A 17113-nucleotide genomic window follows, 5' to 3' on the forward strand; every position below is an offset into this window, starting at 1 on the left:
CCTAAGTTGGGGCTGGAAATCTTAGAGAAGGTGTGGCCTTGGCTCCAGCATGAGTATCTACCCATGTTTGGGGCTGAAAAATGGGGAGAGGGTAGGAAACTTGGGGATAGTGTTGAGGGGAGACTTAGAGAATGAGGAAGGTCAGTTGGAAGGTGGCCTACATAGACTTCTTGCAGGTAGTGTATGGGTCTCCAAACAAATTGGAGGCTACAATACAAAGATGGGATTGGGCATAGTGTTGTGGGATTATTGAAAGAATAAAGAAGGTACACAGTTTTTCTATATGGTGTGTGTGTGTGTGTGTTTGAGTTTTTTTTTTTTTTTTTTTTTTTTTTTTTTTTTTTTTTTTTTTTTTTTTTTTTTTTTTTTTTTTTTTTTTTTTTTTTTTTTTTTTGGCTGATGTGGCCTGCACTTGAGCAGAGGCTATGCATCTGATATAGGGGTGGGTAAATGGATTTAGAGGTAGCAGCTGTAGGGTGGTTGGAGGGTTATGTCTATGGAAATGAAGGGAGTGTAGAAATTGCATGGACTGGTGGTCTACCTATCTCTTCTTCTGACTGGTATGACAGGCACATTAGTCTGCCTAAATTGGGAGCTGTAACACAGTCATATTTCTTTTTTTTCTGAATGGGAATATGTCTTCTGACATTATATATTTTAGATCTTTAATTTGTTTCTTGATTTTACAGCATGTGACAGTCAAGAGACTGTATTAAATGTTAAAAGAGACTATGGACATTTGCAATGTTTGGGCTGCTACAGATTATAAGGATCCTTGAACTTATACTAAATGCATTTTCATTTTTCTTTGTATTCTTCTCTCATACTATATATCATGATGGAATCATTCCCTTCCTCTACTCCTTCCAGTCCCTCCCCCAGAAAATCTCCATTGCCCCAGCTCCACTGCTTCTTTTTCCCTTAAAAAAAAAAGACTCCCAGGGATATCAAATACATCATACCCAGGTGCAATAAGACTAGGCACAAACTCTTATTTCAAGGCTAGACAAGGCAATGCAATAGAAGGAAAAGGGTCCCAAGAGCAGGCAAGAGTCAGAGACACCATGACTCCTACAGTTAGGAGATTCACAAATATCCCAAACTAAACAACCATAGCATGTATGCAGCCATGAAGACTCTGTAATTGCTTCATCAGTTTCTTTGAGCCACTATATGCCTACTTAGTTGCTTGTATGGGCCATGTTCTCCTGATTTCTTCAACCACTGAATGCTATAATACTCACACCCTCCTTCTACAAGCTTCCTAGAGCTCAAGCTAATGTTTGGGTAGGGATCTCTGCTTAGGATCCTATCAGCCCCTGGAAGAAGCCTCTTTAATTACAAGTAGGCCAGGCACCAATATATAATTATAGCAGAAACTAGTTATGAATATTTCATTGATATTTTTTCTTGGTCAACTGTATTTGGTTCTACCCCTGTTCTCTGAGCTATTCAAGTTCTGGTTTCTGGCCATCTAGGCAGTGTCAGTTATGAGCTTCTTCTCACAGCATGGGCTTCAAGTTAAACCAGTCATTTATTGGCTACTAAGAAAGCGCTGAGCCATCAGTGTACCAGCATATCTTGCCAGTATTACAAGTGTGGGTTGAATATTTTGTGGCTGGCTTGGTGTTCCAGTTCCACTGGGAGCCTTATGTGGTTACAGAAGATGGCTAGTTCAGCCTCCATATTCTTGAGTACTAGGAGTCCTCACTAAGGTCACCTTTATAGTCTCCAGAAAGTTTTCACTGCACTGTTTCCACATCCCCTGTTAAAAGCTCCCCTATTCCAGTCATCTCTCCCTGTCTTCTCCCCACCTGTCCCTTCTTCACTCACCTGATCCTTCCTGTTCCCATCCCCATCTGCCTCCAGTACACCCACAGGATCTATTTATTTCTGCTTACCAGGGAGATCCATGCATCTCCCCTAGAGCTGTTCTTGTTATTTAGCTTTTCTGTGTCTATGGATTGTACTGTGATAGACTGTGAGTACTGTGATTATACTTTACTTAACTGGTAATATCCACCTATAAGTGAATACATGCCGTGTTTATCTATGTGATTCTGTGTTTTATCACCTAGGATATTAAAGAACTCAAGAAACTAAACAACAAACCAAATAATCCAATTATAATGGGGAACACCTCTAAATAGAATTCCCAGTAAAGGAATCTAAAGTGACTGAGAAACCCTTGAAGACATGTTCAACATCCTTAGCCATCAGAGAAATGAATATCAAAACTACTTTGAGATTCCGTCTGACAACTCTTAGAATTGTTAAGATCCATAACACAAGTGACAGCTAATGCTAGCAAGGACATATAGCAAGGGGATTCATTGCTGTTGCAAGTGCAAACTTTTACAGCCAATGTGGAAATCAATATGTAGTCCTCAGGAAATTGGGAGTCAATCTACCTCATGACCCACCTATATCATATACCCAAAAGATACTACCACAAGGACATTTCATTTGCTCAACTGTGTTCATAGTGGCATTGTTCATAAAAGCCATAAACTGCTATATCTGGGAGAGATTGTGTTGATTGATGATTGGTGTGGGAAGGCTCCTCCACTGAGGGTGGCAATATCCCTAAGAAAGTGGGCTTGGGATACAAAAGGCACCAATCAGTGACTAGGCAAGAGAAAAAAGACTTGAAACAATCTTTGTCCATGCATTTTTGCCTTCAACTATTAGCTTTATTTTCTATCCTAAGCTCCAAAACTGATGAAGCCAAATTACCCCCACTCATTGCCTGAGCTGCTTTTGGTTAGAGGACTTAGAGAAACATAAATGAAAGTTAGAACAAAAAATGGAAAACCAAAAGTAATATTGTTGTTAGGCAGAACCTGGGAATGATGTCTCTTGGAAGAGTATAGAATATATCAAGACTTTAGGTGGTAAAAAAAAACATAGAAAATAGTACACAGAACGAAATCAGCTGTTCTTGTAGAATCAGAAAGATGGAAATGATAAAAGAAATGACAGAAAGTGGAGATTGAAATCATCGAATTTCAATTGAAATTGATTAAGCTAGAGGTCATTTGTGTGATATTTTGACTCCAAAATCTTTCTTTTTCTGCCTGGAAATTTAGTAAAGCAGAACTAAAAAAAATAATGAGCTAAGTCCTGAAATGGAATATTGAATGTGGTGGATCGTTATTACTGATGATTCATTCAAGCCAAAGGTGGAAAAAAAAAAAAAAAAACCAAGTGGGGCAGAAATAAATGAAAATAAAAAGGCAGTTTCTTATGGCAGTCAATTACTGGAACAGGCATAGATTTTCAAGGATTTTATCCATTATAGAGAAGGTCCTTGCTATGGAATGGAAGCCTAGCAAGGTGCTCTAAGGGTAAGACTCCATTCACATAAACATTCAACTTATGGAAGGGGTAAGCAAAATGATTTCTAGTTCCAGAAAGCAACTTCATACAAAATCTGCTACACATGTGGTCCAAGTGTGTTAGTGTCTATCCCAATTAAGAAGTTAAACTTTTCAGGATCACTCATCATGTACTGGTCCTGGAAATAAGAAAGAATCACAATTTAGTTTGTGGTTACAGTTCAGCATTGTTGCAGGCATCCATGTTTGACAGAGTCAGAAACCCAGTGAAGAGATATCCCGACCTGCAGGATACAAACGGGGGTCCCTGATAAACCTAGTGGAGAGGAATGAAAGGAGACAAGAGACATGAGAAATGATGGCAAAATGGGATTTCTGATCAAGCTGTCTAGTTTATTATTTCCTCAGAAGCTGTTATATAGCAAACAGGCAAGGGGGCGGGGGAGGTGTCAGGGGGAAGGGAAGTGTGTCGGGAAGCTCAAGTCTGCTGGAATTCAGGTCCAAAAACATCCCCAGCTGATAAGTAAATACTGAGGGTCTGTGATTGTTGACTAACAAAGGAAAATGCTAATGAGTTCCGGAGCCTGGTTCCTTCAGGTCTCTGCTAGGAGATAAGACACCAGTTGATTTCCTAGACCCTGCAGAGGGGATAGAGGTAAATATTTTTCTTAATTTGTGAGCTTAAGATGGCTGTAAACAAAATGCAGATCTCAAAATACAGGTCTTTGCTTCCAGCAAAGAGACTGTGAGAGTTCACTTCATGAAGCTGTGAGGATAAAACCTCTTGTTTTTACTCTTTTTTTTGACCTGCCACCCAGCTCTCAAATAAATGACACACACTGGGGCTTATTAATTCTTAGATATTCCTGGCCTTAGCTTTTCTTGTTTCTACCCAGCTTTTCTTAACTAATTGTTCCATTCTACCTTTTGCCTCTGGACTTTTATCTTTATTCTGTATACCTTTCTTCTTACTCTGTGGCTTGCTGTATAGCTGGGTTGCTGGCTCCTGTTTTCCTCTCCTTTTTTATCCTTCCTTTTTCCCCCCAGGATTTCTCCCATTTATTCTCTCTGCCTATGAGCCCTTTCTATTCTTCCCTGTCAAGCTATTGACTGGTCAGTTTATTATTAGGCAAATCAGGTATTTTAGACCCACTAAGTATCACACTTTCACAGAATTAAACAAATGCAACATAAAAGAATGCAACACATCTTTGCATCATTGGAACAAATGTTTCACAATATAAACAAATATGACACATCTTACAATAATATTCTACAACAGCAAGGGTTGTATTTTGATACAGCCTAGGTTGCATTTTGATATCACAAGATATTGATATGCCTAAACTTTAAGACATCTTCTATGGAGAACTAACTGAATATAGGGAATGGAAGTAACCAAAGAGAGAAATGTATGAGAAGATGCAGGGATAGGGCCATTTTTGCCCTTTGAAACTGAAGCCCTGTGCATCTGAGACAGAGCTACAGGATTTGATGTTTGTCCTGCTATGCTTCAGTCTTGCCTTGGTTCAATCTTCCCTCACTATGTCTCCATTTCTCTGTTTTGGAGTGTAAAAGATATTCTGTACCATTGTATGTTGAAAAGATGTAACTTGTTTTCTGATTTTACAAGATGTCACTGTCAAGAGATTGTCTTGAGTGTCAGAAGAGACTTTGAACATTTCAACAGTATACGGCCTGTTGCAGATTATGAGTATCATTGAAGTGACTAAATGCATTTTCTTCATTGGTGACCATGAGCCTATAGTGATCTGAGTCAGAATGTAAGTGGTTGAATAAAAAACTCCCCAGATAGAAAGATGGATTTGAGCATGTGCCTCTTCTTGGCAAATTTCATTTGATTGTTTGTGAAATCAATAGGAGGAGGAGCCTTTCTCGATGAATTTCTTCATTGGACATGTGATATGAGTTTCTATAGCCTCAACCCATTTTCTGTTCTTTGTGCCTGCTGTGTTGTGGTTGAAACTAATTGGTCAGCTTTCTTCTTTTGCTGTCATAACTTCCCCACCATCATAAACTCTGTCACTAAATCACGTAAGAGTCAGTAGAATTAACTGCTATTCAGTGCCAAAACAGTTTGGTAGCCTACAATTTTCATTTTTGTTTGCTTATTTTTGAATTCAAGGTTTGTCTGTGTAGCCCTAGCTATCCTGAAAGTAGCTCTATATACTAGGCTGAGTTCAAACTCAAAGATCCTTTAATTCTGACTCCCAAGTGCTGGGATTAAAGGTAGTCCAACATTCCTGGCTTTTTGTTTTTATATTGTTGTATGATGGTTTTGTTCCTATCAAGCATATGGTGTTGTAGTGAGTTACACCTATATCTTGAATTTTAAAATTTGATAGAGGGTTTCATTATGTTTCCCAGAATGGCATGTATTCATGACATTAATACTACCTGTGCGTTCTGAGTCATTGGATTACAGGTACATAACCTTCTTCCTGCCTGTTTTGTTTGTTCTGAATTTTTATTTTAAAAAAGAATATTTTTGTAGTAGGAGGAGGGTGGCCCTTTGTTCCCTCCTTGGTGACAAGGATGGGATTGCTTGTTGTCCCAGCTAGTTTACACCTGAAATAATCACACAGAAACTATTAATTTAAACACTACCTGGCCCATTATCTCTAGCCTCTTATTGGTTAACTCTCACATCTTGATTTAACCCATTTCTAGTAATCTGTGTATCACCACAAGGTTGTGGCTTAGCAGGAAAGATGCAGTGTGTCTGATATTGACAGCTCCATGGCGATTCTCTCTGACTCTGCTTTCTTCATTCCAGAATTCAGTTCTGTCTACTCTGCCTACCTTTAAGTATTTTACTTGAATGCATGGATATACACCATGTGAGTACCTGGTCTTTACACTGATCAAAAGATGGTGTTATAACTATCCATTGTTCCAAGTTTAGGGTTTATGATCCCACGTGTAAGTCCTTGAGCCCACCTGTATACAAGACCAGGAGGACTATTTACTGTTGATCCATCTTTCCTGCTCTGTGTTATTTGTAATCAGCATATTAATTACTATTGTTTACATTTGTCCATCTGTAACTTTTAAAACACACAGTGCCTTTTAGTCAAATCTTATTTATGTTGCAGTTTAGATTGGGGCTCTTCAGGTTTCTGGTAGATGAATAAAGAGTTGAAGTTAAAGCATAACTCTTTGTAGAAACTTCAGCAAAAACCTATGAGTTATTTCTATCTTTTATGTTTGATATTTTTCATGTAAAACAGGTATTTAATATGTATTTCTGGCTGTCCTAGAAGTGATTGCATGGATTGGGCTGGTATTGAACTCAGAGGCAGATAGATATACATGCCTCTGCCTTCTGAGTACAAGGATTAGAGGACTGATTCAATAATCTGGCTTTTTTTATCTTATGTTTTCTTTTTTGTAGTTAGGAATTAATCATTCATACAATTTCTCTTATCTATACTCTGTACTGTTGATCTGTTTATGCATCTTTCATTGTTGGGTAGTAGGCATTTCTCTTCCAAGGTGCTATCCTGTTCAAAGGGTTCAGAAATGACCGAGGTGAATCTCCTATTCAGTTTGCTTCTAAAGTGACTTGTTGATTAAATTATGATGTCTATGTCATGGAATAAGTATGGGGAGCACCAGAATTCTATGACTATACTGTCAAAGAAGTATACATTTATAATGTTGTCAAAATCATGCTTTCTGTTGTACACATGTATGGGATATTTTAGAATGCAGTGACCTATGATGATGTGCATATCAACTTCACTTGGGAAGAGTGGACTTTACTGGATCCTTCACAGAAGAGTCTCTACAAAGATGTAATGCTAGAGACCTACAGAAACCTCATTACTATAGGTAAGACTGAACTATCTTTCATGTTTCAAATAAGGGGACAACTGTTGATTGGTTAATGATGCTGTTTTGTAATATGATTGAGAAAGAAGAATGGGGTAATTAAATTAAGATTCTGTAAGGTTTACTTCAAATTATAACTAAATTTTTTACAATTTTTAATATATAACGAACATTTTTTTCTGGCAATATATTTTAGGATACAGTTGGGAGGACCATAATATTGATGAACATTGTCAAAGTTCTAGAAGACATGAAAGGTAATTTTCATGTATAAGGTGATACAAATGTACCTATGAAGAATTTGTAAGGTATCCAAATGTTTTACACAAAAAGAACAGTGCAAATTATTAATATGAATTGATGATTATTAATTTCTCACAAAATCATATACCTTAATTTTAGATAGGTGAACTGCATTTGTAAGTCATTCTTTCAAAAAAGAAGTCAAGGAAGCAATGTCTTAAACTATATTACCATTTGAATCATGATATTATGAAAGCTATTCTGTAAAATTGTCAGTTTATTTCATATTACTCATAGTAATGATAAGTATATCTGTAAGCCTCTGTATTACACTAATAGTCCATAGAAAGGGTAGTTTAACACATATACTTGTGATTGTGTTAAGTTTAGTGAGGGGGCAGTTAGATTCATGAATCAAGGAGCAGCTGTTGTAGAGAGGCCTTAATCTAGATAGCACAAGTCTATGAGAACAGAAAGTCAAACTGTGAACTCAATATGGAAGCCTTATATTTGTTATTCTTCCTTTATTAAGTATATCATATGTTCCTCTGGATACAAGCCACATGAGCATAGGGATGTGAAAAGATAGAACATACCTCTCCCTCAGAACAAACAGAAGATATGTAGCAGTCCCCATGTTGAGTATACTTGTTGAATTTGATGTACAGGTATACAAGTAATTGGTTTTCTAGCCTCATTGTTAACATATCAACAAGGTCACATTTCAGAAAAGCACCATGAGTACTCAGACTGTGTAAATATTTCTGTTTGTCCTAGTACACTCAACAAATAAAATTTCACTCACAGTATAGGAAAGTTTATAAATGCAATAAGAGTGGTAAAGCTCTGAGATTTTTCAGTTATCTTCAAATACATGAAATTTCTCATACAGAAAAAAAGATTCTGTAAATGTGAACCATGTAAGAAAGGCTGTTATCAGTAATCTTCAAAGATGAAAAGCAAGCCTTAATGAAAGGGAAAAACATAGTGCTAAAACCTTAACATATAATTCCTCTTTAAAATATGACTAAGATGTAAAATTAATGTATACAGATAAAAATATTCAACAATGTAGTAATGCTTTCACATGTACCATTATTATTGTAGGCATGAAAAAAGTCAAACTGGAGAGAAAACTTCTGTATATACTCAATGTGTTAAAGACTTTGCATGTGACAGTCATCTTCACAGGCATGAAAAAACACACACTAGATTGAAACCTTATGAAGGAAATGAGTGTGGTAAAGCCTTTTCACATCACAGTCATCTTCAAATGCATAAAAGAACATACAGTGGAGAGAAACCCTATGAATGTAATCAGTGGGGTAAAGCCTTTGTGCAGCACAGTCATCTTCAAAGTCATGAAAGAAGTCATACTGGAGAGATACCCTATGAATTTAATCAATGTGGTAAAGCCTTCGCATGTCATAGTAATCTTCAAAAAAATAAAAGAATCCATACGGGAGAGAAACCCTATGAATGTAATCACTGTGGGAAAGCCTTTGCACAGCACAGTCACCTACAAAGTCATGAAAGAAGACAAACTGGAGAGAAGCCCTATGAATGTAATCAATGTGGTAAAGCCTTTGCATATCACAGTAATCTACAAAGACATAAAAGAACCCATACTGGAGAGAAACCCTATGAATGTAATCAGTGTGGTAAAGTCTTCGCACTTCCCAGTACTCTTCAAATACATAAAAGATCACATACTGGTGAGAAGCCCTATGAATGTAATCAATGTGGTAAAGCCTTTGCACAGCACAGTCACCTTCAATGTCATGAAAGAAGACACACTGGAAAGAAACCCTATGAATGTAATCAGTGTGGTAAAACCTTTGTATGTCATAGTAGTCTCCAAACACATAAAAGAACCCATACTGGAGAGAAGCCCTATGAATGTAATCAGTGTGGTAAAGCCTTTATATGTCACAGTAGTCTCCAAGCACACAAAAGAACACATACTGGAGAGAAATCCCATGTATGTATTCAGTGTGGTAAGGTCTTTTCATATCCCAGTTATCTTCAAAGTCATGAAAGAAGTCATACTGGAGAGAAACCGTTTGAATGTAATCAATGTGGTAAAGCCTTTTCACAGCATGGTCATCTTCAAAGTCATGAAAGAATCCATACTGGAGAGAAACCCTATGAATGTAATCAGTGTGGTAAAGCCTTTGCACATCTCAGTCATCTACAACGTCATGAAAGAATCCATACTGGAGAGAAACCCTATGAATGTAATCAATGTGATAAAGCCTTTGCATGGCGCAGTAATCTACGGAGACATAAAAGAACCCATACTGGAGAGAAGCCCTATAAATGTAATCAGTGTGGTAAAGCCTTTGTATGTCACAGTAGTCTCCAAACACATGAGAGAACACATACTGGAGAGAAACCCTACGAATAAAATCAATGTGGAAAAGCCTTTGCATGTCACAGTAATCTCTGAAAACAAAAGAACCCATATTGGACAGAAACATTACGTATGTAATTAGTGTGCTAAAGGCTTTGTTTATCATAGTCATCTTCAAAGACATGAACTAACACATGCTAGAGAGAAATCCTATGAATGTAATGAGTGTGGTAAAGCCTTTGCACTTCACAGTACTCTTCAAATGCATAAAAGATCACACACTGGAGATAAACTCTGTTAATGTAATCAGTGTGGTAAAGCATTTGCATGTATGAATAGTCTAAATCATGAGAAAAAATTCATACTGCAGAGAAACCCTTTGAATGTATTCAGTGTGGTAAAATTTTGTACTTTATATAGGAGTAAAACTTTTGTGAGCAACAATCTGTTAAAAATCTTTGCACATTACAATAGAGATTGACTACCTGAAAAAGATACTGAGGACTTCTTATTATAAAGTATTTGGTAAGATCTTTAGCCAAAACACTTACAATCAACTACATAATGATTTGGGATTTCCCTCTGTATGCTGTGAATGTATTTTGTTACCATTCTTTAATAAAGAAGCTGCTTTGGGTCTATGGCACAGCAAAATAGAGCAAGGCAGGAATTCCAAGCATAGAGGAAAAAAAAAAGTGGAGTCAGACTCCATGTATCTGCTGAAGGAGACAGATGACCTGGGAACCTTACTGGTAAATCACAAGTCTTGTGGTAAAATACAAAATAATAAGAATTTGTTAATTTAAGATGTCAGAGTTAGTTCGTAAGAATCCTGAGCTAATAGACCAAGCAGTGTTTTAATTAATATAGTCTCTGTGTGGTTATTTTGGGTCTGGGCAGCCAGGAATGAACAAAAATCCTCCACCTACAACACAAGACTATTTCTTCTGTAGAAATAAATTTGACAGTGTTAACAATCTTTTCAAGCATTATGATGTCTTTTTATACTGTTTGTACTTACAAATTCATGGTAAAATGAATTTGTGAATTTATCAAGCCCTATGTGTAGAGTAAATGGGCCAGGTAAAGAAACACATCCTGACCATTGAAATATATAATTTTGACTCTGAACTGGAGCTGAAGAAACACATCCTGACTCTAAAACCAAGACAAGGAAACACACTTTGATCCTCAATCCAGAGCCAATGAAAGAAACACACCTGACCCTGAAACCAGACTCACAGGGTTTTAAGGGGCCAGTGAAAACACACTTTGGCCCTGAAGCATGAGCCAATGAAACACACTCTACCCTTGACCAACTGAGCACAAAACCAACTAATCCCTAAGCTTGAGATCTACCAATCCCTAAGCATGAAATCCAGCCAATCTCTGCATTGTTCAAGATTAGAGATCAAATAAGATTATTAGGAAAATTATAATAGTAAACTATTGTCTTTTCTGATTGTAAATTTAATTTCATACAAGGATAGAGGAACATGGTATAATTTGAAGAATAAGTACTCTTTGCATAGGAGAATATTAATATGATCATACATCTTTTTAATTTGTTTATCCTGGGGACTAAGCATTTGTTTATAACACTTTCTCAAAACCATGATTGAATGCCAACGAATTGCCTCATTAATTAAAATTGGTTGCTGATAAGCCTGATGACCTGTGTTCTATCTCTGGGTGATCCATATTGCTCCTAAGGTTTTTTTTTTCTTTTATTTCTAAACTTGGGCAGTGGTATGTTCATATTCCTACATACATAAATAATTTTTAATCCTGAATAAGTGCAATTGAGGTCAATTGTAGTCAAATGAATCCCTAAGTTTCATTAGCAAAACTCACATGGGGGAAGAAAATAATAGACACCTATAAGTTGTCTTCTCAGTGCTACATACACATCATGGCACAGGTGTATACATACAAACACAGGTCAAACATTTTTACATGGACAAAGTTAATAAAGCAAAGAAAACCCAATTATTGAGCACATATTAAATGGTTGCACATTTCAACTATAGAATTTCAAGAAATATTACTGTTCATCATAACAATGATGGTCCCTTTTAAATTATACTTTATCCTTTCATTCTCTGATTCAATGATAGGTCATTTAAAAACATACCTCGGGGGCTAGAGAGATGGCTCAGAGGTTAAGAGCACTGGCTGCTCTTCCAAGAGGTCCTGAGTTCAATTCCCAGCAACCACATGGTGGCTCAACCATCTGTAATGAGATCTGGCACCCTCCTCTGGCATGTGGGCATACATCGAGGCAGAATGTTGTATACATAATAAATAAATCTTAAAAAAAAAACATATACCTCAACTGGATTTAGAGGTACATGGCTATAATCCCAGCACTTGCAGAATTGTGTTGGGCCAATCTCTGATTCTGTGGCCATCTTGGTGCCCATAGTAAATTCCATTGCAGCTATGGCTCTTTGGACATAACCTGTGTCAAAAATTCCAAAAATACAATCTTATCTCAAATTTTGGAACTTTTCCTAATATAATCTGGCTGGACTCTGACTGGTTTCAACAAAAGCTTTTATCTTACATCAAGAGAACTCTGTTAACAATGAAACTGAGTAACAATATGGAGAGGTAAAGAAATCCATTAAATTTGACAACCATCAAGAGGGGACTTTCCTCACCCTCAAGTGATAGGAGACAAAAGGAATAGTAGTTGGCCTCCTAGATATGCAAATGGTGGAAAGACTGCTATGTATATGATTACATATTGTTAAACAGGGTTTTCTTTGTGTGTCTATTACCTTAGAAAAAAATAAAATTTAAGTGTATAAGTTTTGCCAGTGAGTATACCAATGGCATGCCTGGAACCAGTAGTGACCAGAAGATGCAGTCTAATCCCCTGTGACTGGAGTAACTGACAATTGTAAGCTATATTTTGGTGCTGGGAATCAAAAGTCAGGCCCTGCAGGTGAGTAGCCAGTGTTTTAGGTGCTGAACCTTCTATTCAGTCCCATGATCATGTCATTAATAGCATTAAGGTGTGATTGGTTGATCTAAGTAACAGAAGACTCCCATCAAATGCAGCCTTCCTGCCTTAAGGTCCACTGTCTTCCAACTATGAGCAATATTGTTTTTCTTTATCTTTGTATTATAATTCATCAAGAGACTAGAGCACAGTACTCTTTATTCTACAGATGGGTGAAACCCAGGCTCATGGAGATCGATGGAGTTTTAATATAATTAAGTGTAACTGCTCATCTTACTCATCCCATCATTCTAACGAATGATTAAGTGGAGTTAAAGCCAACTAAGTCAAGCATGGTGGCACAGATGTGTAACCATGGTACTTAGAAAGTGGAGGCAGAAATTTCAGGATTTCAAAGTCATCCAAAATGAGAGTTGTCAGTAGGGTATGGTGGGAGGCCCATTGTACCTAGGGAGCCTGTGATTTGCTCAAGACAGTGCCCATAGTCATTCTTGCAGCCCTAGAACTTCAGAGCTGTGGCATCAACAAATGTTAGCTGAGGTATTTGCCATTCTAAGTTTTTTTTTTATTATTATTCTTGGTAATGTTTTCTGTTCAAGTCAGCCTAGGCCACTTAAGAGTCAGACTCATGTTGCTCAATAAAGATTAAAATTCTCCTACAATTGGGTGAATTAGCCTCAGGCAGGGATGAGATCCCTATTTGTGTATCTGAAACATGTTCAATTCTGAAACCATAACAAAACCAACAGAAATGGACCCAGCAGGTTTTATTAATATATTTGCATGTCCTTATTAACACAAACTTAAGGAAGGAATTAGAAGGGAAAATTTTGGAAATACATTTTAAATAAAAATGCAGCTTGCAAGATAGCTTAGCAATTAAGAACACTAAGTGTTTTTGCAGAGGGCACAGGTTACATTGCCAAAAACCATGGTTGCTAACCATCTCCTGCAACTCCAGTTCCAAGGGATCTGATTCACTTATTTGGCTTCTGCAGGTACTGCACAAAGACACCTGTGGGTAAACACCCATATACATAAAATAAAACTTAAAAAATAAGATTCTATACAGTAATGTCACAGACTTGAAATAAACACCAGTCAGGGCAGTTCATCAAAGAAGCATCTGTGGCCTTTCTCTGAGCCAGCTTTCTTGGAGGCAAAAGAAGGATTATTTTGAGGTTAGAATGGCTCAGAATAGCTGTTGACTTAAGAACAATCACAGTGTGGATAGGTGACTTTCCCATAACATTGTTTAATTTGTGTTCTATGTCCTTTGTATGTGTGAGGATTGTAGCATCAATACATCTTAAATGTATCTTTTAGATCGTATATTAAGATCTATTTATCTTTTAAGTCATACATTGTGATATATTTTATTTTGATCATAATGCATAATCTAAAAGGTAGTTTTGTTCTGTAAATCTCCATCTGCCCACGTGGCTAGACTTGCATTCTCCTGTCCCTATTTACACTGTTCAATGTATAACCTCAGGCCTGAACCTAAAAAAAGACTTAAGGATAACAGCGTATGTGGAGTGCAAAATCTGGACCAGGTTGTCTCCTCTTTTAGCATTAACCACCATGAATGCATACTCTTATTAAAGGAATTTATGTCTATTAAACTTTAAGTGTGTGAATGATTTATCACTGGGAAGACATATTAAGTATAGAATAGCAGTACCTCCAGCATTGTAGAAAAATGTTTCTGAGAAAAACATTTTTATGTTGGATTAGGTAGCCTTGATCCCACACCATTGCTCCCCAAGGTGTTGTCCTTGTAATTAAACTAAATTCTTAGATTAAGGAACACATGACCACTGAGCTCTAAAATTAAAAATTTGAGACATGTAGTCAACTGTCTATTTCAGGAACAGGAAAAGGATTTGTATGTGGAGCATGGCTTCCACCTTCAGACCAGAAGAGGAGGAATAGTTTATTGCATATATAATAGGTAGGCAAACAGCTCCTGGAGTCACCATTATGAAATAGGACTTGATTGTGACAGTATCAGTGATTCTGTAATTTCCCAGCATATGTTAATCTATCATGAGAATGAAGGCAGGCTAGATTTGGGCTGTATAATTCGGGAAGGTTAGCTTGAGTCAATAAATATTGACTTTCTAACAAGGGAACTCTCCTATATGTTCAATCCTGCCTGTCATGATTATATCCATTAGCTGTAGCTGTGTGTTTCAGGTCACAGGTCTCAGCAGCTGACATTGCACATAGGGGCATGGTGAAGTAATACCTTTTTAATGTCAGTCTCTCTACCAGGGAATGTTTTTCTCTATCTTTCAAAGTCAGTATAACTTATTATATTTATGTTTTTTAAAAAGATAATTGCTTTTTCACTTTTTAAATTTTATTGACTTTAAATGCATCACTGTTCTAATCTATTTGTTTCTATTCTATATTATTTCCAGGTCATTAAGAATTTCTTTCCATTTTTCTCAAATGATGTTGATTATTTATTTCTGTCTTCTGTAGCTTAGGCTTATCTCACACTATGTATTTGAGAATTGCTTTGAACACCTAATCCTGGTCCTGCTGCCCAGAAAGCTAGTCCTGCAACTGCTTCAAGACTGGGCCTTAACTGCTCAGTGAGAAGGAAAATAGATGAGTAAATGAGTGTCCTCCAGCTTCTCTGGATTTTATTGTGAACTTGCAAATGAAGAGGGATCCGTGTAAGAATTGAGTTCACTGACAAACTGTAAAGCAAGTGTAGTCCCAGCACAGAAGGGGATGGGCAAGAAGGAGCATGAAAGTTTCCCCCCTTAGACCATAGCTCACATTAGAAATAAGTAGTGAGGTAATCAATTTTAGATGATTATTAAATGTGCTGACTAGCCATTTCTTGCATCCACAGAGCAAGGAATCAATCTGGATAAAGAACAGAACTTATCATAAAACCAAATTAAAAGTTACACTAGTTTGACCAAAATAGAACTGAATAAAATGGCATGACCTTGCCTATAAGAACTGTTATTTTACATATTTAAGATGTACAGCCTGAGATAAAATGTGTGACTAATATTTTGTGCTCTCTAATATAAATCCCTAGTCTCTGGAGCACATGATCATAAAGCTTTTTTATGAATAATTTTTAGAAAAATTTTGTAGATTATAATTACATCATTTCCATCATCTCTTTCTTGCCAATGAGCCCTTGCATAGACACTTCATTGTTTTCTAATTCATGGCCTCATTTTGATTTCACAAGAGTTACTATTTGAATATGACCTATGTTTGGCTTCAGGACTTCTGAGCTCTGAAGAAAAGGGTTGGTTACACTGGTCAGTGACTCTGTAGTGGAATACATGCACAAGGGACCCTGTATCTTGGAAGAGGAACAGGAGACTGGAAGACTTTCTATTAAATGCAAATTTACCAGACTAGGGTTCTGTCTTCCCCTAGGGTGGAATGGCAATGCTGGGAAGGGCTGTGCTGGCTTAGTATTGGTTTCTGCTCATCCTGTAGGGGAGCTGCTACTGCCTTGCAGCCCAGCTGAGTAATACTAGCTTTTGAGGGACTCTGGGCAAGCCTAGCAATCAGGAATACCAGTGGGAAGTAGATTGTGAGCCATGGTGGAGCCAATAGGGAGCCATGAGGGATTTTTAACCCTAAATTGTTTAATTTCTACCTCTAGTTCTCATCCCACCTCCCTCTGATGAGATAACACTAACTACCATTGTGGGATTGGGGCAATGACTGATCTGGTTTCTTTCAGTTGAATTTGGGGTATCAGGTGGCAGTATTGTGATACCGTTCCAGAGAGACTCTTGTAAAGACCAAACTCTCAGATGTAGACAGAAAAGGATTCCTTTACTCTTGTCTGGGAAGAACTAAAATGTCCAAAGTTCATAAGACATTCTTGATGAGCTCACAATAGTCCCCGTCTATTAGATGTTTCCCTTTAACCTCTACAGTTGGTCTCCAGAGTGATGAACCAATAACCAACTTTCACACCCTTTTATAGCTGTTTTCTCAGCCCAAAGTCAGCATGATTCCCTTCCCATGTATCTTCTGAATAGAGAGAAAAAGGTATTTAGCATCATTTGACTTGAATGTTAAAACAATAAATGTCCTGTCCTTCTTTGCTGTGGGAAGGTGTTCCAGGAGCCAAGGTCTGATGTCTCACATCTGGACAACACCCTTTTATCAAGAAGAAAATATTAGTGAGATTTGTTATCTAAATAACATCTCATATAGACTTATATCTAATGTCTGTGGAGTGCTATCCCTTGTGTTGTTACCAATTCTCTTAGTCTTTGATTAAATTTTCTCCTTGAGTACTGAAGAACAATGCAGGTTGTCAAAATTAATCTTTCTTTCTCTGTTGTCAAGGCCAGCTGA

The 17113-nt window shown here is 37.2% G+C and overlaps 1 protein-coding gene across 1 annotated transcript; it reads left to right on the forward strand.

Moving 5' to 3' along the window:
• Positions 1–452: 452 nt before the first annotated feature.
• On the forward strand, positions 453–10654 carry LOC126511728 (zinc finger protein 431-like). The gene is made up of 4 exons (XM_050159105.1): positions 453–6199; positions 7067–7193; positions 7390–7450; positions 8544–10654. Exons 1-4 carry the CDS (start codon positions 6185–6187, stop codon positions 9841–9843), a joined length of 1503 nt encoding a protein of 500 aa, XP_050015062.1. The 5' UTR covers positions 453–6184; the 3' UTR covers positions 9844–10654.
• The last annotated feature ends 6459 nt before the right edge of the window (positions 10655–17113 follow it).

This window comes from Alexandromys fortis, unplaced genomic scaffold, assembly GCF_014885135.2.
Source record: "Alexandromys fortis isolate MF-2015 unplaced genomic scaffold, M_Fortis_MF-2015_v1.1 scaffold_90, whole genome shotgun sequence".
NCBI classification, from domain to species: domain Eukaryota; kingdom Metazoa; phylum Chordata; class Mammalia; order Rodentia; family Cricetidae; genus Alexandromys; species Alexandromys fortis.

What these genes read in the sequence shown, in the direction of transcription:
- LOC126511728 (XM_050159105.1), top strand. An exon ending in CAGAAACCTCATTACTATAG is followed by an intron (nt 7,194 to 7,389) that starts GTAAGACTGAAC and finishes AATATATTTTAG; the next exon opens with GATACAGTTGGGAGGACCAT. An exon ending in AGTTCTAGAAGACATGAAAG is followed by an intron (nt 7,451 to 8,543) that starts GTAATTTTCATG and finishes TTATTATTGTAG; the next exon opens with GCATGAAAAAAGTCAAACTG.